The sequence below is a fragment of the Anastrepha obliqua genome, chromosome 5, assembly GCF_027943255.1.
Source record: "Anastrepha obliqua isolate idAnaObli1 chromosome 5, idAnaObli1_1.0, whole genome shotgun sequence".
NCBI lineage: Eukaryota > Metazoa > Arthropoda > Insecta > Diptera > Tephritidae > Anastrepha > Anastrepha obliqua.
The window spans coordinates 83,881,202-83,907,258 of record NC_072896.1 but is presented as its reverse complement, the minus strand read 5'-3'; the positions used below and the strand labels follow the sequence as shown (position 1 = coordinate 83,907,258).

Here is a 26,057-nt window from a genome sequence, read left to right as displayed (position 1 = left end):
TAAAAAAACTTTGAACATTAAATGAAAGAAGTGCAAAAAAAAATTATCAAGAATCAAAGCTAATTTGAGACACTTAAACTGAATTTATGCCAAAATTGAATGAGCTGCAAAACTGCACCACCTATTGCACTTATTTAAGATGGGATTGCTTAAATAAAACTCGATTTGTTTATCCTCGTCCCACGTGACGGTTGCCAGAGAAAAAGGAAAAGAGACCGAGAAGATGGCCGACTTGATACATGTAGCAGAGTACTTCATATATCTTAAAATTTAATTACTTATACGAACACCCAGATAACCTAGAGTTATATTAATATTTACAAAACAGTTTTTTTTCTGACTAAAATGTTTAAAATTTTTATAATATTTGGATGCCAATTATTTATATTTTTTTTACTTTTTACCAAGTTTGAAAATTTGCGTTGTATGACTTTTGTTGTAGTATGCACTATACTTTTTTCAAAAAAATTAAAAATAAAAAAATAGCTAAAATTTTGCAATATGTCACGCTGCTATTTTTATGAACTCAGGTGTACGTTTTAAAATAAAAAAATATATTTTACATTCACTTTTTAAAGCAACAAAGCAATTTGTATGCAATGTGACTTGAATAAAAAATCCAAAGGGCAGCAGTTAACGCTTTCATTCAAGTTAACTGAATACAGTGGAGACCCTAATTGATTTTATTTAGTTGTCATTCATATATTTCAAACATTTGTTTTATTATTATTAAACTGAATATCAACTAGCTACTTTTTTATAATAATAGGTGAATTAATTTAATAGCAGCTTTGAACTTTTCATTTATGAGCCAGAAGGCTGTAAAAATGTATATAGCAAAGGAAAAAAATGATAAAAAATCAACGGGATTTTGCAGTAACTTCAAATTTTCGCTTTATTTATTAAAATTTAATAAGCTATTAAACTACATAACAAAATTTTTTTTAAAATCCAATTAAAAACCATGGGATTGGAATGAAAAGTTTGTAGAATTTCGCAAATTTTTTTTTTAAATGTTTGAAGTTTGGATTTGTATAGTTTTTGTTAGACAATGAGCTATAATTAAAAAAAAAAACTTAATATTAAAAATAAAACAAAACCATTGTCAAAATTGGTCAAATTATTGATGTCCTATCGGTTATTGCGAGCTGATGCAGCCGATATGGCGGCTTGCCTCTGTTTTCAAGCAATGGAAGATTAGTACCCTTTCTGGTTAGCTCATCGACCTTGTAATTTTCTTCAATATTTTCAATATTTCTATATCCCGGAATCCATATAAAGCTGACCTTTAAGACGGTGCTAATATCATTTAGAGCTGACATTCATTCCTGAGCCTTTTGATCTTTGTATAACTGTCTCCCTTGATTTTATGGCCGCCTGGCGGTCCGAAAAGATATTAATCATAGTTTTTATTACGGGGTGTGTGTTAAGGTACAGTTACCTACTTTATGGCTAAGATTTTTGCCTGGTAGACGCTTCAGTAATCCGGTAATCGGACAATAATTCTAATCCCAATTCTTTTGAAAAAAACTCCATAGCCTACTTTTTTGCTAGCTTAGACTCATCCGTGGGAAAATGTATGCTATTTCCCCCTCTCGATATTCTTTGAGTTTGCCACTCTCTTCTTGACAGGGACGCCTGTCGAAAATGGGTTTAGGGAAAGAGTAGTCGATTTCTTGATTAGAACTAGTCATAAAATGTAGTATAGAAGCGTGGCCGAACCGCCGAGTATTCCATAGCGCCATACTAATAAGTCTAAGCGCTGAAGCGGCGGCCACCAGTTTTCCTACCAGATTTAGAACAGGCAGGTTGACTAGCACCTCGAGCGCTTTATTAGGGGTGATGCTTAAAGCGCCGGTGACTCTTAAACCAACATCCAACGGCCCGTACTATATATTAATATTTTTATTCATTCCATTTGATAAGTTTTTAGAAATTGTGTGACACATTTTTCTCAGTGTGATGTTTATTCTGCATCCTGCAATTGACAACTGATTGATATGTAATTAACAGTACTCGTAACTGCATACTTACTTTACGAGTAAATTAGAATAAAATATGTTGCACTTAATTTATTTGAATTCTTAAGTGAAAGGGCGTAGTTAAATTTATAAATGTAATTGCTTCGAATTACAATCTCTGTATAGAATCTATTGAATAATCACTTCAAATTTGCATGCTAATCAGAGTAACTACTGGATATATCGCGAGTGCAAGAAAGCAATAGCGAAGTTCACAATTGAGTGCAAATAGTCTGGCAGGATGGCGCGTGTGAACATAATTGTTGGCTGCGATGTCAATTTATTTGCATTTGAGTGTGCTCTCCGAGCTGTTTCATACCAAACGAGATTTCATACAGGGTGACTCGCTGTCGTGTGACTTCTTTAACCTGATGTTGGAGAGGATCGTATGAGCCGCAGAACTTAATCGCTCAGACACAATTTTTTATAAGAGCGTATAATTGTTGGCGTATGCCGATGATATTGACATCATCGGCCTTAACAACCGCGCTGTTAGTTCTGCCTTCTCCAAACTGAATAAAGAGGCAAAGCGAATGGGTCTGGTGGTGAACGAGGACAAAACGAAGTATCTCCTGTCATCAAACATACAGGCGGCGCACTCGCGTATCGGCACCCACGTCACTGTAGACAGTTATAATTTTGAGGTTGTAAAAGACTTCGATTATTTAGGAACCAACATTAACACCGATAACAATGTCAGCCTTGAAATCCAACGTAGAATATCTCTTGCCAACAAGTGCTACTTTGGACTAAGTAGGCAATTGAGCAGTAAAGTCCTCTCTCGACGAACAAAACTAACACTCTACAAGACTCTCATCATGCCCGTCCTAACGTATGGCGCAGAAGCTTGGACGATGACAATGATGACATCCGATGAAGCGACGCTTGGAGTGTTTGAGCGAAAGATTCTGCGAAAGATTTTTGGATCTTTGCACGTTGGCAACGACGAATATCGCAGGCGATGGAACGATGAGCTGTATGAACTTTACGAAAACATAGACATAGCGCAGCGAATAAAGATCCAGCGGCTACGTTGGCTGGGTCATGTCGTCCAAATGGATACAAACGCTCCGGCTCTGAAAGTATTCGATGCGGTACCAGCTGGTGGTAATAGAAGAAGAGGAAGGCCTCCTCTGCGTTGGAAAGACCAGGTGGAGAAGGACTTGGCTTCACTTGGTGTGTCCAATTGGCGCCGATTAGCACGAGAAAGAAACGACTGGCGCGCTTTGTTAAACTCGACCAAAATCGCGTAAGCGATTTTTGCGCCAATCAAGAAGAAGAAGTGTGAACTGCGCTATTAGTCGTGTACAGTAACATATGAATGTAAATGAGAATTAAAATGGTATGCCTATGAGTACTGCAAAATTCTGAAATGAAAGAAACAAAAAATTCCTGTTCGTAAAATTTTGACATTTTTTCGCTCTCAAAGTTATAGTTTCATAACTGTTACACAGGGACTTATTGAAAACTTTGAACTATTTATTTTCTTAATTAATTTAAATAATTTCTTTATGAAAACTAGGTTCATTCTCCTAGAAAAACTTCAAACATCAGGTTTGAAACCTGTACAAAAAAAATTAAAAAAAAATTCATCAATCAGAATTTGTAGAAAAATTTTGAGTTTGCAGTTTTATAGCTATTTACTTGAGTTTTGGCATAATGAAGTGCACGTTTGATTTTGATTCGCTTTGATTTTTTATAATTTTTTTTGCTCATGTTATTGGGTGCTTTCCTCCATATAACGAATGCTTGACTTTTTGCTCTTCAACTGATGTTAAGATTCTTTGAAGTATAAATTTGGTCATTTCCAAAAATCATGGATGGTCCTTTTGCTTTTTGACGCTTTTTGGAGTCTTGAAGGAATACATATGCCTATTTAGAGTGAGTATTTCGATCAACAACAGACCAAATCTTTATGCTATAGCAAAATCTTGAAAAGTGTTGAATGCAACTTAGACGTGCACATCCTGTTTGTCGATTTTAAGCTAGCGTTCGATGTTGCTATTGCTAAAGCTCATCCTGAGCTGTTATCGCTACTCGATGATGATGATGACGATGTATAAGTATGTACGTAATGCTCAATTATCGGGTGTTTTTTTATGAGCTTGAAAACTTAAAATGATAATACAAAACTGAACTTATGTTGGTGTGAATTTTTTATTACGGCTAAATAAAGAAAGAAGAAAGAAAGAAATGTCGCGGCAGGCTAATCACCTACCCTATCAGAAAGCAAAATTGATTAACAAAACCAACGCAAGACTGAGTCTTGTCGAGGCCCTATGCTCCCGAGTAGAGTTAACAAGGTAAAAATATAAAAATAAAGAAGCAGGGCCGCCATTGGCTCTATGAACTTCGCGAACAGACATAATTATTTCCAATTTTCACAATAAATTTCCACATTTGAAGCGTTTTTCTGCACAGGAATATCAGAACATTTTGCCATTGTTAACTCGGTAGTTATAGATAGTATATCGATAGTTCTCATGCAGCTAAAAAACAACCGATAGAAGAAAGTTATGAAGTGTTTTTGAGCTTTATTTGTGATTATACATAAGAGGAATTAGAAAGTGTTTTAGTTGAAATAGTTTAAAAGTAGTTAGAAAATAGAAATAGTTAGAAAAGTTGAAATAGTTAAAAGTAATAAAGGGGTTTCTAATAACAGGTGTTACACGTGAATGAATGGATTGCACTATCGAGAGATGATTAATGATTTTTTATGGCCGGAGTTGGATGGTATTGATCTGGACAACGTTTATTTTCAACAAGACAGCGCTACGTGCCACACAAGCAACGACTTGTGACTTTTTCCTTTGAGGCCACGTGAAACCGAAGGTCTACGCTAATAGCCCAGGATCGATTCAAGACCTCAAAGATGGAATTCGTGAGGCTATCGAAGACATAGGGCAGCCACTTTGCAATTCGGTTATGGAAAATTTCATGAAAAGGTTATTGTCCTGTAAGCGTGGTCGTGGTGGTCATTTGCCTGATGTTATTTTCCACTATTAACGGCTTACCTTCCTCTTTATAATGAAATGAACATCCGATCATTTATATTAAAAAAAATAGCATTTTTCCTTGAATATCAAAATGACACCTCTTATTAAAAACTCCTTTATCATGCGATAAATAACCCAAAATGCGATAAGCCAACAAGTAAATATTCAAAGATTTTTTCTTAAAAAAATGTTTACATATTTTTCCCCATAGAAAAGTTAAATATTTTGGCCACAAATATTTATACATAAATATGTCTTCTTCATATATTTTTCAATAAATTACTAAAAAATTAAAATTCAGTCACTAAAGAAACGTTTTATGCCATTAATAAAGGGCTTCTAAAGAAACATAAAAACCCGATAAAATTCTAAAATGATTCACCAAAGCACCAAAGATTACTCAACTAGAGTCAAGTAATAAAATGCTCTAAATGTAGCGGATTTAGGGGAGTATTTTTGGAACAATTTGCTAGATTTATTACAGTGTGGACGCGTATAAAACAAATAACCTGCTTATGACCAAAAAAAAGAAGCTTTTATGAATTTTTAATAGGAAAATATTTTAGAATCTTTTTGGTTAGACAAAAATTTTTATGGCTTCATCTTCATTTGTACGTAAAATCCATAGAACGTCACGAAGGCATATCTTCAACAATCGACACTTAATGTGCACCATAAATCAAAAATTTACCCGTCATTAGCGATGGCGATACTTTTTCCACGTGTCTGTCAAACTTTTTCCAGAATACAGAATGATGATTTTTTAAACGGAAAACTCGATTTAGAATAGTAATTTCCAGTTGAAAGTCATCGTTTGCGTTTCGTTTAATTGGCAGCTACAATGTTGCATAAAATATGGACAATTCACGCGACGCCAATTTGATGTATATAATCATAATCGACAGAGAAAGAGAGATAGAGAGAGAAAGGGAGGGAGATTTCGAAGTTATTAAAATTCTTAAACGAGTTGACTTAGCAATTACAATGAAACGTACGTAATTAGTATATGCGAACTTTCGATTCTTACACCACTTTAGTAATAAATTAGTAAAGTAGAAAAAAACAAGCATTCACGTGCATTTAAAATGCAGTACGACTGGTAATCAGCGATGCAAAGGTATATACAACAGTACTGTATTTCTCGTAATTTTGCCATTTATAAGGCACTTTAGAAGCAATACATTAATATCAGCTGGAATTTCTGAACGATTTTTTTAAGAGGTACAGGGTGTTTTTATTGAATTTGAATTGTGTTTCATTTTTCTGCTCAAGTTACTTAATACTCGTAATACAAAAAAATTGGCTGGTTTTCAAAACTGTTTTGTCTACTTTTTCGCGCTTCTCATAAATATTTTGAATAAGAAAATTTAAAATAAGTTAATAGTATAAACTTAAAAATACAAAGAATAATTGGCGGATATAACTTCGTTCGAATGCCTGTTCCTTGGGCACATTGAACTCTCGTGGCATCCAATTAAAATTATCAAACGGCTATTAAGATGAGTCTATGCAATAGACTTCGAACATCGTTCGTTTTTAATGAAAACCTACCCTTCAGTGATGGTTGATATTGCTGCCAAAGGGCTGAACGGCTTGCTAAAACTCGCGAAGACGTGCATTAAGAATTGCATAAAAGAATATCTTCAACTCCAATACGTAACGCTGTTAACAGAATGGACCCTAGAGATGTTTTTACAGATGAGCCAACACTATTTAACCTGACCTGCCGTTCATTGAAATAATTTTGAAATTCAATAAAAAAAATGAAATAAGCATCATGGAACACCCTGTCTGCTCCAATTTTTTTTCGGGGAAAATTTTTGGTAGTTTAATATTATTCTTAATTTCGTAAAATAACTTTAGAACTCAGATATGAATCATATTAATAGCAATAAAATAAAATAGAAATAAAATGTTCTTATAAACATTTTTAAAAAATATTTTTTATGCTAAATACGAAAATATTTTTTGCTGTAAAAAATTTGCAAAAAATTTCAACATTGAATAAATCTCAATTTAAAAAAATAATTTTTTTTTTTATAGTCCCCATTTATTTTATACATCTGTCCATTGACATAAAGTATGTTGTTTAACAATTTGGTCAGGATTTATATATTATACATCGCTTAATGGCCAGTGTCAAAAGCGATAAAATTAAAATAAACGAAATAATATAATATACAATAATACAATTCAAGTTTCACTTTACATGATTACATTTTACAACTATTTTAACTATTGTTAATTATTTATTTTTACATATTTATGGTTTTTTAGCATTTATCATACTAGGTCGCTTGGTCGGGTTGTCTTTAAACGCTTTTTTGCGTTTCTTTCCCTTTCAAGAAAGTTGTTGATTTCTGCATTACTGTATGTGTGTATTTTTTCAAAGTGCCTTGTTGTTATCTTTTTGATTTCTTCGTCTACTCTTGTTATATTAAAAGTCCTGTGGATGTCATCATTTTTCGTGTACCTGTCAGACATGGTCAAAATTCGAAGAATCTTAGATTGCTGTCGTTAGATTTTTTCTATATGAGTTTTTTTAGCCGTAGTCCTGTAGTCCATATAGCCAAATTGGCTTAATCATAGTTTTGTACACTAACAGCTTGTTCTGTATAGTGAGTCTGGATTTAGAGCAGACTAACCAATGAAGTTGTCGAAGTTTTTCTTTTATTGGTTTGACCTTTTGCTTTATGTGGTGATTCTAATTTAGTTTGGAGTCCAAGTGAATTCCCAGATATTTAGTAGTTGATTCTAATGCAATTGCTTTATCATTTATTTTAATTGGAGCTGCAGTAAATTTTGTTTTATTAGTAAATATAACCTGTACGGTTTTGTCTTCATTTATTTTTAGGCACCAATTATCGAACCATTCCTTAACTGCGTTTGTGTATCGCTGCAGTTTTTCAGTAGCGATAATTAAGCTTTTGTCTGATGCTAATAGTATTGTATCGTCTGCGAACGTAGCAATTGAAGAATTAGTTTCGTCAGGAGGTGGTATATCTGCGGTGAATAAAACATATAGTAGAGGGCCAAGAATGCTTCCTTGCAGAACTCCAGCAGTTATTTGATGAATATCTGAACATTGCTTGTCATATTTAATATAGAAGCTTCGGTCGGTTAGGTAGATTTTTATGATGAGATAGTAGTCAAAAGGTAGCATTCTTTTTATTTTGTGGAGTAAGCTTTATTGCCACACTTTGTCAAACGCTTTAGCTACGTCCAAAAATACTGCGGCACAGTATCGATTGTTTTCAAGGTCTGATTGGAATTTATTTGTAATTCTATGGATCTGTTGAATAGTCGAATGCTTTTTTCTAAATCCAAATTGATGATCCGGTACTATACGTTGTTGGTCTAGAAATTAGCTATTTCGATCATTCAAAAATTAATAAACGAAGATATATTTTACTTTAAAAAAATTTTCAAAAAATGTCAACATTGAATAAATATCAATTTTATAAAAAAAAATAATTTTTTTAAATTTATTCGGCTTATATATTGATTGTATATATATTTTTACAGTATATTTATGCTAAAAAATTTGAAAAATGTAAATGCTAAAAAAGAAGATATTTTGCTTTAAAAAAATTTTCGAAAAGTTTTTACATTAAATAATTCTCAAATTTATAAAAAAAAAATTTTAATTTTTCAAAAATGCTTCTTTTTACTTCTTTTACATAAATTCACAAATACACTAGTTTACAGAAAAATTAACGACGAGTTCTATAATATTTGGATTTCTTGCCATGAAATCGTTCATATTCCTTTCTACTTTTTTGGGAGTTTTCTTAGAGATTTTTTGTTGTTGTAGTGAGCCACTTAGACAGATTCAGCTTGTTTTATTATAGTACAGTATTATAGCATTGCAACATTAATGAATATGAAAATCGAATTTAAAAAACTGATTAATCTCTATGACGTAGGTGGTCGGTTCAAAAATGCTTCCCTTACACTTTCTGGGAATGAAATAATCACTTCCCTGTCCGCATATAATGCGTTTTGTGTTTCTGTTTTTTTTCTGATACGCTAGAAAAGATCCATTTATGTCATAATATATAATTTTCGTAAATTATTTTGTATAGATTTATATTATTTTGGTTACAGAGAAACGAGTCAAATATGGCTCATGAACTTATTTCAAAACGCTCTCGTGAATCACATATGACTCATTGGACAGGGCAGTTGATAAAATACAATCGGAAAAGAAGAACTATCAAAGTCACAATATACTTGTATATTCATTTTTTAGTTTTCCGCATTTGTTTATAAATTTTATTAAACAATGGGTGAGTATTTCAGGCCGATAAAAAATTGTGTATAAATGCGTAAAAACGAATCGGCAACTGCGGCTTTTAACCAAATATATGAAATATGATCCAGTCAAACTTGTGTTTAACGGAATTCTGCATTACAGGGTTTTATGTATGTATTACGAATCAACCTTTACCCTGCATAGCACTTATTATTTTTATATGCTAAGCCTCATCTTCGTTGATTAGAGGACGCCTATTTCAGTTTAATGAGCAGTGCTTCCGGTGTAAAATAAATTTGGACTTTTTTATAAGTTTAATTATGTAATTGATTTATTTTTGTATATATTAATAGATTTTTTCGGTGTTTATACGAATTTTTTAATGCATAGATTAAATAAGCAAATAAATCCTTTTTTGACCAACTTTAACTTACAAACTCGCGTCCTCGATTTGACAAAGAAGTGCAATCTAGGGTTGCGAAAGCTGTCAGTTTAATTTGCTTTTAGTTTGTGTTTTTATTGCTGTATCGATCTGTTTGCTTCTTAGAAAAAAGGTGAAAACGTGTTGTTCACTTCAAAATAACTGATCACTTCAAATAACAGATTTATGGAATGTATTGTTTTTCTTCTTTTTCTCTATAGTTTTCTCCATATTATTATTATTTTCACGATTTCTCGAACTATTTTTTCGTTACAAGGAAGTTTAACTGTAGTACACCATCAGTATAAAATTTAAAAATTGTAAAAATTTCAAAATAAAAGGGAGAGTTTAAGAATTAATCGAAGCTTCGTAGTTAGTTCATATATTTTTTTTTATTTTAAAAAGATATTTATATATATACAATGGGTACTTTTGAGTACAAGAACATATGACTATAATGTTGATATGTAGTCAGTCGGAATAAATTACATTAAGTATATGAGGGCTCATTTTTCTTCCTCTTTAATTCAAAGGGTTCAGGTTCAAAAGTTTTATTATAAAAATAACTAAAACTTCAGTAGGCACTAATTATTTTCAGACTCGAGAGAGTACTTATGAAAATTCATTTAAAAGCATTTCCCTATATTTGAGACAACAGGATAAATATTTATATAAAGCTCTATAATTACAGTCATTCTAGATATAATATTTATAATATTAAATAGATCTAACGTCTTTTCACCAAAATGCTTTAAACGAAAATTTTTATAAATTGAGCAGATGCCTATGACGTTTTGGATGTTCTCAGGGACACCCAAGTTACAAACTGTGCAGGCGGTCGAAAGAAGACTTCGTCTTGCATGAAAAATTAAGCTAATAGCGTCACTGAAATATTTAATATCTCTAAGTTTTAAGTGGTGTGATTCCGACTTAACAGCGCAGAGTCCAGAAAAGCAAAAAGTTGTTTATTCTTAAGTTTGTCTAAAAACGAAGGTATAAAGGCAGACAAGGACTCAGTAGTAAAAACATTAAAAAGCTCTATATTTAACATTATGCTGGATTATTTGAATATTGATAAACTGTGATATATATTATAAACTATCTGTCTTAGCGGCAATTTCCAACAAACCTCTACTATAACCCATTGGAAAGTACGCTGCATACAGCACACTTTTAAGCATATTTTCTGCTTAAAAAAAATACGGACGCATATTTCACAACTCTAGCCTGCACCACAAAAATTTACTACATTTTTTTTTTCCTGACTAAATAATAAAAACTCACAGTTTATAATTTGTATATTAACACCAGCCCATTGTTAGTCGTGTCGCGTGTGCTACGTGGCGTATGCGTAACCGAAGGAAGATTGCTGCATAGAATATTTGAAATTGCGAGCGTTAAGCAACAAATATCTATCAAAATACAATTAAAATTGGTATGAAAATAGAAGAAAAGTACTCACCGACAGTAGTTTATTGACCTCTGAGCAGCGCCAGAGCAAATTGCACGTACACCACTACAGAGCTCGCTTAGAAATGTGTATACGTTTTATTACAGCAATTATTTCGCTTTTTATTAGCAAATCAACACGCAAATTTTAATTGTCATACCAAATATATATGTTTGTGTGTATTACATGGAGTAGTATGAAATGCATTTCCGCTCGACAATTGACTTGCTCATACATAGTTATGGTTGTTTGTTTATATTGACGAAGTGCAATTTTACAATAGGGTGGGACGATTTTTGGTTGTTAAGGCAAAAAGCAGTTGAAGAAATCAAGTGAAAGTATTAATATCGTGCACGCTGAGTTTTGAAACTCAAAATACTCTTCACAGTGTGAAAGCGAAATTTCTCAATTATACCATACAATAGGGTGGTTCGATTTTTGAGTGGCATGGTATAATGCATATAACATTTCTGAACGCGAGATATCCTTCACAGAATAAAATAACCTCAAAATCACAATTCTGCTTTAACATTTTTATGTTAACTTAAAAAATTTTAGTTTTAAATTAAAATCATTTTTAATACATCTATTTTGGATTGAGGTAACTCGCTGATAGAAAGATTTTTTTTTTTTTTGTTTTTTTGAAAATCCACATTCTCAAAGAGGTTTTTCGGTCTGTAGTTTCATTGTGATTTGAAATTATATACGTATTTTTTTCTTTTTTTTTTGCTTAACAACTATTTGCAACATACAAAACGAGTCGCCTTAATGGACTCATACAAAGGGTCATTAATTTAGAGGTATCGCATTTTAAGTTGAAGTACAAAAACGAAAATTGATTGGGCAATTTTTAATATTTTTGTCTAGCACCATTCATGACACTTATTTTTTAAAGAGGATCCCTTTCAAATGTTCACCGCAACTGCACCGTATTTCGACCATCCGTAAACATCAATTTGAATGACTCGCTGGAGATCTTCGGTCGGTATCTCGTGGATAACTTTACTAATGTTGACTCCCAATGCCTCAATCGAGGCATTTACACTTCACATACACCCACAAATAGGAGTCCAAAAGTGTAATATCACACAAACTTGGTTGCCAATCCACTGATCCGAGACGAGCGATAAATTCCTCACCGAAACGACAACGCAGTAAATCCATTGATCCATTGTGTCACGGGTCGAATGGCAAGTAGTGCCCCCCGTCTTGTTGGCACCAATGCACCAAATGTTGTTAAGATCACGGGCTACAATTTCCGACATCAAAAAGTCGTTTATCATGGCGCGATTGCGTTCGCCATTCACTATTACATTGGCAGCAGCCTCGCTTTTGAAGAAATATGGGCCGATGGATTGGAGGAATCCATTGGCATACCAAAGGGTTATTTTCAATGGATATAATAGCTGTTCTTGAATGGCTCTTCAACTCTAATACGACAATTTTGCTTACTGACATAGCCATCAAACCAAAAACACTGTGCGACAATTTTGGGGTCATCAAAATCAAACCACACCGGACCTTTTTTTTCTGAAAATATACCTATTCAATAGCAAAACCCTCGCTGTGTTTTTAAAAGTTAGCTCGATTTTTTTTTTTATAGCGTTTTGAAGTTTTATATTTTCATGAGATTTTGGAGTTTTACCTGTACGCTAAATTTGACTTATAAATCGACCTTTGTTTGATTTAATTGATTTATTTTGTCATAGGTTGATGCAGAAATTTCGTACATGTACAAATAAACTTATTTTGAGAAGAACCTATATCTCAATACGCAATTTTGAATACCAAAATTTCGAAAAATTGTATGTTTTTACCATTTTTTACTGTAATTATGAAAATAATTTTATACGTAACCACCCGTTATACACATTTTCAGATTTTTCTATTTTTGCTAGTATTTTTCCAGATACGGTTTTCCAATGAATATTGGATGTAACAAAATGTGGTCGTGAGTAGTGAAAAGCAAGATTGGTCTCACAAGACTTTTAGCCTGTTAAGTACATAGAAAAGTGGCTAGCACACATTCCAAAATAAAAAGTATAAAGAAGGTTGTAGTCTGTCTTATCAGGAAATGTTTGTTTTAGAAATTCCAAAATTTGTTCCCAACGATTTTACCTGTTCTAAGATCGCAGCAGTCTTGCGAGATCAGGTTCGTGCATAACAACTCCTAAAACACATTTGACGCGCTAAATATTTTGTGAACAATACGTCTCTAAGGTTTTAGTACGTAAAAATTCTTTATTTTAATAAAAAAAAATAAAAAAAAATTATAAGCATTCAAGTCTATATTCTTTTTACTTAATCTATTAAATATTTTTACCTACAGAGTTTTTAGATATTTAAAAAAAAAATTTAAAGAAGAGTATAAAAAAATTATTTTTATGAAGAAAAATCTTGTTAAAAATTTATTCTTTTAGAAAATAACAAACTTAAAGTTCAGTTTTATGTTTTTATCTTATAAATGACTTTTTTAGTACATTTTGCAACATTTTTGCTAGAAGAAATTGTGAGAAATTTTAATTATTTTCATAATTACAGTAAAAAATGATAAAAACATACAATTTTTCGAAATTTTGGTATTCAAAATTGCGTATTGAGATATAGGTTCTTCTCAAAATAAGTTTATTTGTACATGTACGAAATTTCTGCATCAAGCTATGACAAAATAAATCGATTAAATCAAACAAAGGTCGATTTATAAGTCAAATTTAGCGTACAGGTAAAACTCCAAAATCTCATGAAAATATAAAACTTCAAAACGCTATAAAAAAAAAAATCGAGCTAACTTTTAAAAACCCAGCGAGGGTTTTGCTATTGAATAGGTATATTTTCAGAAAAAAAAAAGGTCCGGTGCGGTTTGATTTTTGATGTCGCACTGTGAAATAGGCCTCATCGCTGAACAAAATTCGGCGAGTTTTTCAAGAGACCAGCGACTGAAATTATGACACTTGGGAAAAATCAGCCAACTTCAAATCTGGGACTACCTAGATTTTATACCCTTTCAAACCAAGATCTTTGGTAAAATCGCCCAAGTAGTGCCATAAGTTAGGACAAGTTGTTGAGATCGGCGATGAATTGATTCTTCCGGATCTTCGGCAAAACTCTGATTTACAGCGGCAATATTCTTTTCACTTCTGACTGTACGTGGTCTTATCAGTCTAGTGTCATTCAGTAATGCAAAATTATTCTCAATTTGGCCGCTGGTTTGCCGAATAGTGCGTTCGGTAGGACGATTAGGTCGTCAGCAACGTCGATTTTCGTAGTAAAAGTCTTTCCCTAATGAAATGTCAATCAATACTGAAAAAAATAATGTATTTAGTTTGATAGTAAGAAGAAGAAACCCTAGGCCGGATCGATTTGTGGGGAGGCAAAAAAATCGCCCATTGCTCTGTGAAAATCATGTTCTAAGGATCAAAATAAATGTTTTCTGATGCCCCCCAATTTGGGTCGAACTTTTTAGTTTCTTTTCTCATGTTAAGGCCAAAACTGGTGATATTTTGAAATGATTGTATGGGAAACCCCCCAGGGGAGTTCCAGGGGGTGTGCCACTGGCATGGGTGGATCGGCCGTCCAAAGTTAGTGGGGGTCGGTCATAAATTTGGACTCGATTGGAGCACTCTAAATAGGTCAAAGTGTGATTTTTTGTTCGACCCAAATTGGGGGACATCAGAATTCGTTTTAGAGGTTTGGTTCCTTCGGCAAAGTTTCTTATTTTGATCCCTAGAATACGATTTTCACAGAGCAATGAGCGATTTTTAAATCGACCCGCCCTACTGATCACTCTTTACATGTATGCCAAAAGCACTGGTTTGCAATCTTTCACTTCCACAGATATTTATTTATTTATTTATTTATTTATTTATTTATTTAAGTCTATGAATTACAATCCTTACAGACTATGATACAAAAGTTGCTTAGATTAAGCTACAAATATATTATATGTATTTAAAAACTATACTAGCTACTAACTAACTATAATATAGAATTCAAAAGATTTAAAAGTGCTGTTCTTGAAAGCGAGAAATCAAGAAGAACATCATTATGAACGGCATTTAATTCCCGTAAAGCACGAGTAATGGGAGCATTGCTGGCATACGTAGTTTTAAAGTTACCCCCATAATAAGGGTAGAAGTTCCTAAGAGATCGCTGGGGAACATTAAATCGAATTCTTTCCAATAAGTAGGGACTATCAATTACTCCAGTAATAATATTATGAGTAAAAGACAGACACAGTATAGTGCTACGAATCTCTAAGGACTTGAGACTTATAAGCATGAGACGAGCAGAATATGATGGCATGGGATCAGTAAAATTCAGGGACCGAAGGGCATATTTGAGAAATATTTTTTGCACACGTTCGATTCTATTAATAGCTTGCTGACTACAAGGTCTCCATATAAAAGCAGCATATTCTAAGTGAGATCTAACAAAAGATGTATACAGTAACTTAATGGTATAGGGATCAGAGAACTTAGTGGCGTTCCGTCTGACGAAGCCCAGCATCGAAAAAGATTTAGAAGTAATATAATTTATATGGTTATTAAAAGAGAATTTGTTATCGAAGATGACGCCAAGGTCCTTAAACTCACTAACACACTGCAGGACACATGCCGAGATCCTGTACTTAGTGCACAAAATATTAGATGTTTTAGAGTAAGATATTTGGAAGCACTTCAGCGAAAGTCGTGAATTCTGGCACCAGAAATAAAGCCTATTCATATCGGCTTGAAGTTTAATGGCATCCTCTTGCGTCTTGATCGCTGAGAAGATCTTAAGGTCATCAGCATAAAGTAAAAATTTAGCAAATGTGAAACAACTTTTGATGTCATTAATAAATAACACAAATAAAAGCGGTCCCAAGATACTTCCTTGCGGAACACCTGAGATGGCAGCAAAGGAAGTAGATGAAATACCATCGATTGTTACAACACAGCGTCTATTGCTCAAATAAAAGTTTATCCATTGCAGAAATGTAGAATGAAAGCCAAGACTAGCTAATTTTTTAACTAAGATTCTATGAGAAACTTTGTCGAAGGCTTTCGAAAAGTCGGTGTAAATACAGTCGACCTGGAAGCCAGCGGAGAAAGAATCAATGCAGTATTCACTAAAAACGGCCAGATTAGATACTGTAGATCTGTTAGCAATAAACCCATGCTGATTAGGGTAAATTAAAGATTTAACGGCAAAACTCAGCTTTGCATAGACCGCATGCTCAAAAATTTTGGAGATAGTCGACAGCTTAGAGAGAGGTCTATAATTTCTAACGTCATTTTTATTGCCACTCTTAAAGAAGGGCGTAATGAAAGAGAGTTTCCATGCGTCAATGAAACACCCCGACGATAAAGATTTGTTGAAAATAATTTTCAGGGGATAGACGAAGGCCGGACAGTTTTTTATCAAAACTGCTGAAAGTCCATCAGCATCAGTTTGAGAGGATGATTTCAATTTAGTTAAAGCATTACTAATATCCTCAGAAGAGAGGCAAAGACCTCCATTTACACTAAATGACTGCAATTAGAAAAGTAATATAAATGCATGAGAACTCAATTTCCTTCAACAGCGAATAGCATTTTTCCTGTTTTCAATACAGAATTGTTTCTTCTGCTTCTTCTTTTTTTAGCACATAAGCAATTACAACAAAAGAGGTCACTTCGAAGCGAAACTAGCAGGGTGCTGCAATCCATTCGCGCTGCAATCGACGTTGCTGTAGGAAATTATGACAAGGCATTGAAAAGTGTCGGCAACTATCAATAAGCAACAAAAGTCACATATGTAAATGTGTGTGAGTGTGTGTATAAGCATACATATGTGCTCGTACTCAATCATATCAAGCGCAATAGTGCAACAATCAACAGGCATATCAGCAGTGTGCAAGCTGGTTTAGAAGAAGTCGCGTATTAAAGTGCAATCATAGCTATCAAACAACAGCAACAACTACAATAACAATACCAAACCACAATAGCGTAGTCATAAAAGCGTTCGCCACCTTAACGCTTGCGGCGTTACAGTCACTTCAACCTTAAATCACAGCCACCGACAAGTCACAGCCAAGCGACAATAAGATGGATTCAACAACGGACACCGGGTGCAGTGATTCCTATAACAGCTATGGCAAATCACACTCCAGCGGCACTTCGCTCAACTACAGCAGCGACATAAATGCGATTTGTGTCGATTTGGGCGATAATAACGGTTGCGACGGTGATAATATTTCATGCAATGGCCTAAAGTATCTGCCAACTTGGCCGGCGATTAATTTGGAGTTTCGCGACTTAACGTACGAAGTGCCAGATGTCCACACAAAGGGTGAGTAGGCGAAGTATTTAATGTGCAGTTAGTTAATGTGAAAATTATTAGTATGCGCCTATGTGTAGAGTAGTCAAAGGCAAGGCAGCAAATCTGGAGATAATAATTGGTTTTTTTTATAATTTTATTATATATATTTTTTTTAATTTTTTTTTATTATAGACATACAAGTCTCTGCTGGAAATTTTCCTAATTTCTATTGTTTGTAAGGACTTTTTGTTTTCAATGGAAATTTTTGCAAAACGGTGATGCGAAATGTGAATTAAATAAATTTTTGTTTAACATTTGCTGCTTAAAAAAATTTCTAAATATTAAATCTTAACAAATAAACTTCTTTTTATATTTTCATTTATATCTGAGAAAGCAAATATATTTTAAAAGAGGAAAAACTCGAATCTAATCAGATTAGCCCTTCATTTGAAGTGTCCAACTGGAGCCGGTTAGCTCGAATAAGAAACGACTGGCGCGCTTTGTTAAACTCGGCCAATCAAGAACATGAATCGTCAGATTATCGTAAAAAATATCACTACATATAAAATTAGTTCTTCTGAGTAAATAAAAATACAAAGGAAGCAGTTTACTCTCAGAAAAAAAATTGTATTTTAACTTCCTTTACCTGTTTATGTCAGGCCATCAATTAGTAAGATTATTAGCAAATGTGGAGCGACTCAATGTCAACTGATCCAAGTATTTTGGGTATTGTAATCAATTCTTTTAAAAATTTCTTCATTTGTAAACCTGAGAATAACAGGAATTATACTGGAAAACTTTTTGCAAAAGTTCTACATTCTTGAGATTTATGTATTATTGAAAATTTTGATATAGAGTTTTTTCAAGTAAAATATCTTCGATTCTTTTTAACATTTTCATAATTTTTTTATTTTGCGATAATTTGAAAAAAAATGTTTAGGAAAAAAACTTTAGGTAAAAAAAATTTTTTTTTTGGCAACTAAAAAAAATTTGGCATAACAAAAAAAATTTGTTTGTAAATTTTTATTTTGGGAAATTTACTTTTGAAAATTGTTATATTGTATATTATTATAATTTGTGACTATTTTGTTTGTTAATAATAACTTTTTTTTGGAAATTAAAAACAAAGTTTAGAAATTAAAAAAATTTAGAAGTTCAAAACAGTTTTTTTTGGAAACTATTTTTTTCCAATTCGTGATAATTTTTAGAAATTTAAAAAAAAATTTTTGTAAATTTTTATTTAGGTCAATTTCTTTTTGGAAATTTTTTTTTCTAATTTATGACAATTTTGTTTCTTAATAATAATTTTTTTTTGTAAATTAAAAATGTTTTAGAAGAAAAAATTTTTTGGGAATTGGTTTCTGGTTCCTTTTAGGAAATTTTATTTTGGAAATTGTTTTTTTCTTTTTAATTTTTTTTTTTCAATATTTATTTTGGGAGCTTTCCTTTTGGATATTGCCATATTGTAGTTTTTGAAAATTTCGTTTGTTAATAAAATTTTTGTTTGGAGATTTAAAACAAAATTAAGAAATTAAAAAAACAATTTTTGGAAAGAAAAAATTGTTATGGAAATTTTTTTGGATTTTTTTATTTTTGAAATAATTGGTTAGAAATTTTACTATTAATTAGGGTACTTTACACAGAATTCTCCTCAGACTAGTGCAGCTTCAGCGACTGAGTGCTAATGTTTTAATGTTCTAGGTTCATGCGGTAAACGGTGTTTAGGCTAAGATTCTTTTCTTATTAGCTGCATCCGCGGCAATTTTGTTACTAATAGAGATCGAACGGAGGACTTAGCAACACAGTCCGCCATAGTGTGAGTCCAATAATTAATTTTACGCTTTATTTATGGACTATTTTTAATTTAAATTTTTTTTTACATTTATTTCATGTTATTTTTTGAATTATTCTTTTAAAGCCCGAACCCACAACTATTGCTGATAGAACACTCGCAATAGGAATAATAATAATCTCTTATAAATTATTACAGTACCTTCCCACTTACTACTATCCGAAGTTCAAGTATTTATATAAAGATTGCACAGTAAGTCGTCCTATTATTGACTATTTGCTGACATCACTAGATGATCTAAGTACGGTGTTGATTTGGATTTGAGAATATTTCCTTTCTCCACCCAGCAATTTGTTTATTTTCACTATTATTGGCAGTCTAAGGTACTCAAAACGCTTTACAGCGATTTTATCTTTGAGGAACGTACAATTATTCCACAATTACGAATATAAATGAATAACCAGTCATTAGTCAGCCTGTTTGTGCAGTCTTTGTTCATGACGTTCCATTTCTAGCAAAAAAAAAAGTTAACAAAAATGTTTCAACTATAGCCGTACATTTGAGTTGAGGCGATTACTAATGTAGCGACAGCAAAAGTAACGCCTACATACATATGCTCATAAGCACGTGTTCATATGGCAATGGCTATGCATTGACAGAATGTATGTATGTAGAGCACGAAATGCTTCAGATATACTTGGAATGACCATCAGTACTAGTGCTCCACTTACTGCTGATTTGCACCTGTAATAACTACCGACACATTTATTGTGGATTACGCCCAGTCAGTCTACTTGCATAGTTTTATTTAGATATCATACCAGATGCTATCCACTGCTCCGTCCGCGGTACATTATTTCATTTCACATAACACTAACACCTTTTTGTCCAAAATTGTTTTCCCTTTATCCCCATCGGCCGCCGTAGCCGAATGGGTTGGTGCGTGACTACCATTCGGAATCCACAGAGAGAACGTAGGTTCGAATCTCGGTGAAAATCAAAATAAAGAAACACATTTTTCTAATTGCGGTCGCCCCTCTGCAGGCAATGGCAAACCTCCGAGTGTATTTCTGCCATGAGAAAGCTCCTCATATAAATATCTGGCGTTCGGAGTCGGATTAAAAGTCTAGGTCCCTCCATTTTGTGGAACAATATCAAGACGAACACCACAAATAGGAGGAGGAGCTCGGCCAAACATCCAAACAAGGTGTACGCGCCAATTATATATATATAATATATATATATATACATATATATCCCCAAATAAAATGAATTCAAGCCTTGTTTAGTGTGTTTCTTAAATTTTTTTTTAAATTTTCAAGCAAAAAAATTATTTTAAGTATACTTTTTTCCTAAAAAATAAACTTTAACGAACAAATTTGTCCAAAAAATATGAATAAAAAAATTTCCAAATATTTTTTTTTTTTTTATTAACATTCAAACATTATTCAATAAATTTCAAAATTTTAAAATTTTTTAATGCCATATATTCGGATAAAGTACATTTTTAGCAAATAAAAATGACCCGAATTACAAAAAAAAAATAGTTCTAAAAATTAAAAAACTCCAAATAATATATTCGGATAAGATGCAGTTTTATATCAGCGAATAGTTTAGTAAACAAAACTAGACTTGTCACAAATAACAAATAAAATAATTTTAAAAATGTTGAAAAAAAATATATAAAAAATTCAAGAAAACATTTGTTTTGAGTAAATATATTTTATCCTAAAACAAAATTGTTACAAATCACAAAAAAAACAATTTCCAAGCATAAATCCTCCGAAAAGAAATTTCCCAAAAAAAAAAACTTCCAAAAAAAAATTCTGAAAAATTTCCAAAAAACTTTTTAATTTCTAATTTCAAAAAATTCTGAAAAATGTCCAAAAAAATTTTTAATTTTCAATTTCAATTTTTTTTTTTTATTTCAAAATTTTTTTTAACCTAAAAATTTTTTTTAACGTTCCAAAAAAAATTAATATAAGTGTTTTTTTTCCAAATAACAATAAATTTCTACAAAACGGAATGTCCCAATTTACAAAAAACAAAAATTTTTAGTATAATAATAAAAAAAAATTTAAGTAAACTTTATCCAAAATTATTAAATTTTTTAAAACCATAGATGCATTTTTACCTCAGCGATTATTTTAACAAACCAAATTGTTACAAATTAGAAAAAATTTTGAAAAATAAAATAAAAAGGTTTTCATACAAAGTTGTCAAACAAAATATTTTTTTTTGTAAATATATTTTATCATCAAAAAAAAATTCTGAAAAATTTCCAAAAAAATTTTTCATTTTCAAATTCAAAAAATTCTGAAAAATTTCCACAAAAATTTTTAATTTTCAATTTCATTTTTTTTATTTCAAATTTTTTTTTAATATATTTAAAAATTTTTTTTAAAGTTCCAAAAAAATAAATTTAGGTATCCATTTTTCCAAATAACAATAACTTTCTACAAACGAAATTGTCCCAGTTTAAAAAAACAAAAATCTATACTAATATTATAAAGAGGAAAACTTTGTTTGTTTGTTTGGTTGTATTTAATATAATAATAAAAAAAAATTTTAAATAAATTTTAGCCAAAATTATTAAATTTTTTAAAACCATAAATTCAGATAAGATGCATTTTTACCTCAGCGATTACTCTAATAAACCAAATTGTTACAAATTAGAAACATTTTGAAAAATAAAATAAAAAAAGTTTTCAAACAAAACATTTTTTTAAGTATATTAAATATATATTTTATCATAAAAAATAAACTCTAATAAACGAAATTGTCACAAATTACAGAAAACAAAAGATTTGTCCAAACATATTGAATAAAAGAAAGTTTACAAAAAAAATTTTTTTTGAAAAATTAAACAAAAGTTCCAAAACAATTTTTTTTTTAATTTTTGAAAATTAAAAAACTTTCCGAAAAATTCTTTTAAATTATGTTTTATCCTAAAAAAATAAAAATTAAAATGCTAAAAACATTTATTAAAGTATTTGACTTTAAAAATCTCAAAATTGTAAAATTTCTTCAAAATACTATCAGTTTGCTTCTTTTTATGCTTAAGCTTACAAATAAATCTATTTCAGCAGAATTTACGACAATGTCCCACATGACATGGAACCGCTCATATGTATTTCTGAAATATCATAGGTAACGGTTGAGCTGCTCCAGCGCTAGCCAAGGTAGCCATTTGAATTAAGTTTATTTCACATTGAATCGGAAGGTTTAATAATAATAATACCAATTGGCACCTACACCCTTTATAAGGTGCTTGGCACAGCTTTTCCTCTTACACGTGATGTGCAACTTGATATTTTCCCACAAATGGGATGGAAAGGTTTACTCTTTCTAATGAAGTAAAAGCCATTGAAAACTGTCGAGCAGAGTTTTGTACAGCGTTTAAAAAAACTAGTAGGCAGTTGTTCCACTTTACGCCGCAATATATGAAATTGTCCAATTCGTGGAACTTATTAGCAAATCAGCATTCAGCTTAGGTATAATTTATTATTACCATAAAATTAACTATAAACTTATAAGCCTAATGCACTTCCACCTTCGGCTATTGCTAAGAAAATTCTCAGAACTATTATATTTATGCGGAATTGCGGAATATGAATGGCAAATTTATTTTATCAGTTTTATCAACGTAAAATTTTGCCCTGCCACGTAAATGAAAAAAGGTTAATTTTATAGCTAACCGCCCCTTAATTACACGCTTTACTACTTATTGTTATTATCCCTTGCAACAATGCAACAGCATTGCAATTAGCATATTTCAATAAATTATTTTTCGATATTTCATATTCACATCGATTGACTTTGTAAAAACAACAACAACAACAACAACACATGCAACACAAAGGTCGTAAACAGTTGCTGCGCAGCATCAACGGGCAATTTCGTGCGCACGAGCTAACTGCCATTATGGGACCATCGGGGGCGGGGAAGACAACACTATTGAATCTGCTAGCCGGCTATGGGTATGTAACAGGCAATGTTAACTTAATTACATAGCATGATTTCACCTGCCACACATACATTTGCATTCTGCTTTATTGGGTACTAATTTGTAAATTAATAATTTATGTATTTATCGGCAGCGCAAAGAAAACATCGGGTGAAATACTTGTCAATAATAGTCCACGCGACATGAAAGTTTTCCGCAAAATGTCACGCTATATCATGCAAAACGACATACTGGATCCACATTTCACTGTGTTGGAGGCGATGTTGTTGGCCGCCAATCTGAAGTTGGGCAACGAATTGAATAACGAGCAAAAACTGGAAGTGGTGAGTTGGAGATGATTATAACTTTTGCATCAAATAAATATAAATATATAGTGAATGGAATCACTTTCAGATCGATGAAATACTCAGAATGTTGGGTTTAAAGAAAGCGGAAAATACCAGTACAATGCGGCTGTCAGGTGGCGAAAAGAAACGTTTATGCATAGCATTGGAATTGGTGAATAATCCACCGGTATTATTTCTCGATGAGCCCACGACGTAAGTTGATCAGTTTTTAATTTAATATTTAATACACGAATGCAGTGGTGAAAGACGCTGGTACATAATAAGTGCCTTCGATTCGCCACGTCTCTGCTCCCTATGTTTTGGCTCCGCTCGCTTGACGAAAAATTTGCATGTAAAAGCAACAACAAAGTAATCGAACAAGATTTGCCCCAACGAGTATGGTTATACCTAAATTTTTTGTTTTTTTTTTGTTTGGCGGTGAGGTTGGTTTAAATTCTTTCGCAGCGATGTTTTAAGAAACCTATGCTCAATACTCTTCAACATAAGTTTCCATTTCACGCTTCTTTTTTCGGATAGTATCCTCCACGAAACTCGCGACGGAATTCCATTTTTCTTCGCCTATCACGATCACTTCTTCAGGTGTAAATACACCAATAGCTCGTTGTAGAGCTGTTCTCTCTATGTTCCACCTCTCGCATTTAAAGAAGGTGTGGGCCGCATCATCATACTCAATATCTCTATATATGCAATTTGGTAGGCTCACTTTTCCCATTCGCCACAAATACTTGCGAAAGGACCCATGTCCGGACAAAACTGTGTGAGGTAATAGTTAACCTCACCGTGATTTCTTTTTACCCACTTTTTTAGATTGGGTATTAGTCTCGCCGTCCATCTACCGTACCGCTCAGAGCTCCATTTTGACTGACTAATATCAGAGAAGCATGGTACTGGGATTCCTGTGTTTTTTGCCTCCCATCTTCGTTTGCGCTCTTGTGTTAGAATATCTATAGGGATGGTTCCGCTTATAACTAAAACCGCTGCTTCAGATACTGTTCTGAATGACGAAGACACTCTGAGAGCGCAGGTGCGTTGCACAGATTACAGAGTTTTCCGCCGGCATTGCACCCTTAGCGAATCTGCCCATATTACGCATCCGTATAAAAGAACCGAGTTCGTCGTCTCCATGAAAAGTGTTCACTTGTTCTGCGTTGGATCTCCATGGTTTGCCATGAGCTTACTTAACATGCCGCTGCAAGGTTTGGCAGCTCTAATTGCACTCCTATGTATTTGACCACTCTTTTTGTTGATAAAGTGGCATCGAGTACTTGAATATCTACTTCTAATGGGATACATCTGTTGGCTCTGTTTTTTCTGTGGCCAGCTTTAATCCATGGTCCTCTAGCCATGTCTGAACTCGAATCATCACCTGATTTACCTTCCTTTTGGCTTCGTCGGTGTTTCGAGCGATTATTACAGCTGCGATGCCATCTGCGTACCCCACTAAGTGCACACCTTCAGGAATCTTAATGCGAAGGATTTCATCGTAGCTTATATTCCAAAGTTCAGGTCCGAGTATTGATCCTTGGGCCGCACCTGCTGTAATTTGTTTAGTCTACATCCTTCTCGCGTTTCGTATAAGAGCATGTGGTTGCTCAGATAGCTACGAATAATCTTCAGTAGATTATTCGGGATCTAGAATTTTACCTTTAGGGCTTCAATTGCATCTTCCCAGCTTAGACTGTTAAAAGCATTTCTAATGTCTAGAGTGGCTAGTACTACTAAGCGTTTGGAGTATCAATTACCTGCCTGGACATGTTCTACGCTAGCTATTACATCTTAGATGGCTCCTAAGGTAGATCTGCCACTTCTAAAACCATGTTGCCTGTCAGACAGGCCACCACTAATCTCTACGGATTCGCTAAGCCTAAGGTTATACCTCATAGAACGGATACATATTAAATCACTATCTTTGCCAACTCTTTTTGAAGAAAGTTTCATTAGACCGAGTTGCAGAAACAAATGTTTCCGTATATGAACGCGGTCTTACTAACACTCATTAAGTGCTTCTAAACAGTTTGACATTTTCGAGATAGATGAAAACCAATAAATACTAAGGTATTCAGAATGACGGGAGGAATCGATTTGCCTATCCATCCATGAGTTCATGTGTAAGATAGTCCGAGTGAAAAGTGCGATAAGTAAACAAAACTTGATAGACAATTTGCTCTTGGCGTAAAGTAAATTATTAAAGAAGATGAACCAAATTGGACACTAACCATGCCCTGCTTCCGTGTAACGATAATTTTCAATCATGCAAAAAAGGAAACATCCTTTATCGTCTCCGCCTTTTGATCTTGATTATCTATTGTCAATTAAATTGGGGGCAACTAAATAGAAATTCTGATCCGTGGTTACTAATCTGATCTTTACAATGACGTGCACGGATCATATTAGCCAATGCATATCAAATGTACGTATACGTTGGGTATAACGTCTATTGGCGTAACTGAAACTGTTAATTTCAAAATGTCATAAGTTTTTTTTAAAAAATCGTACAATAATTTAAAAAAATGGGTTTTAAAGCTAAAG

General features: G+C 32.8%; 1 protein-coding gene across 3 annotated transcripts in view; it reads left to right on the top strand.

Moving 5' to 3' along the window:
* LOC129247490 (ATP-binding cassette subfamily G member 4) overlaps window positions 1-26,057 on the top strand; it is a 61,745-nt gene that overhangs the window by 25,110 nt on the left and 10,578 nt on the right. For all 3 annotated transcript variants that reach the window (XM_054886629.1, XM_054886630.1, XM_054886631.1), the window contains exons 2-5: window positions 16,767-17,452; window positions 23,077-23,194; window positions 23,315-23,504; window positions 23,575-23,720. In XM_054886629.1, the coding sequence (XP_054742604.1) occupies window positions 17,209-17,452; window positions 23,077-23,194; window positions 23,315-23,504; window positions 23,575-23,720 (698 nt within the window). In that variant the 5' untranslated portion in view covers window positions 16,767-17,208. The remainder of the gene's footprint in view (window positions 1-16,766; window positions 17,453-23,076; window positions 23,195-23,314; window positions 23,505-23,574; window positions 23,721-26,057) is intronic.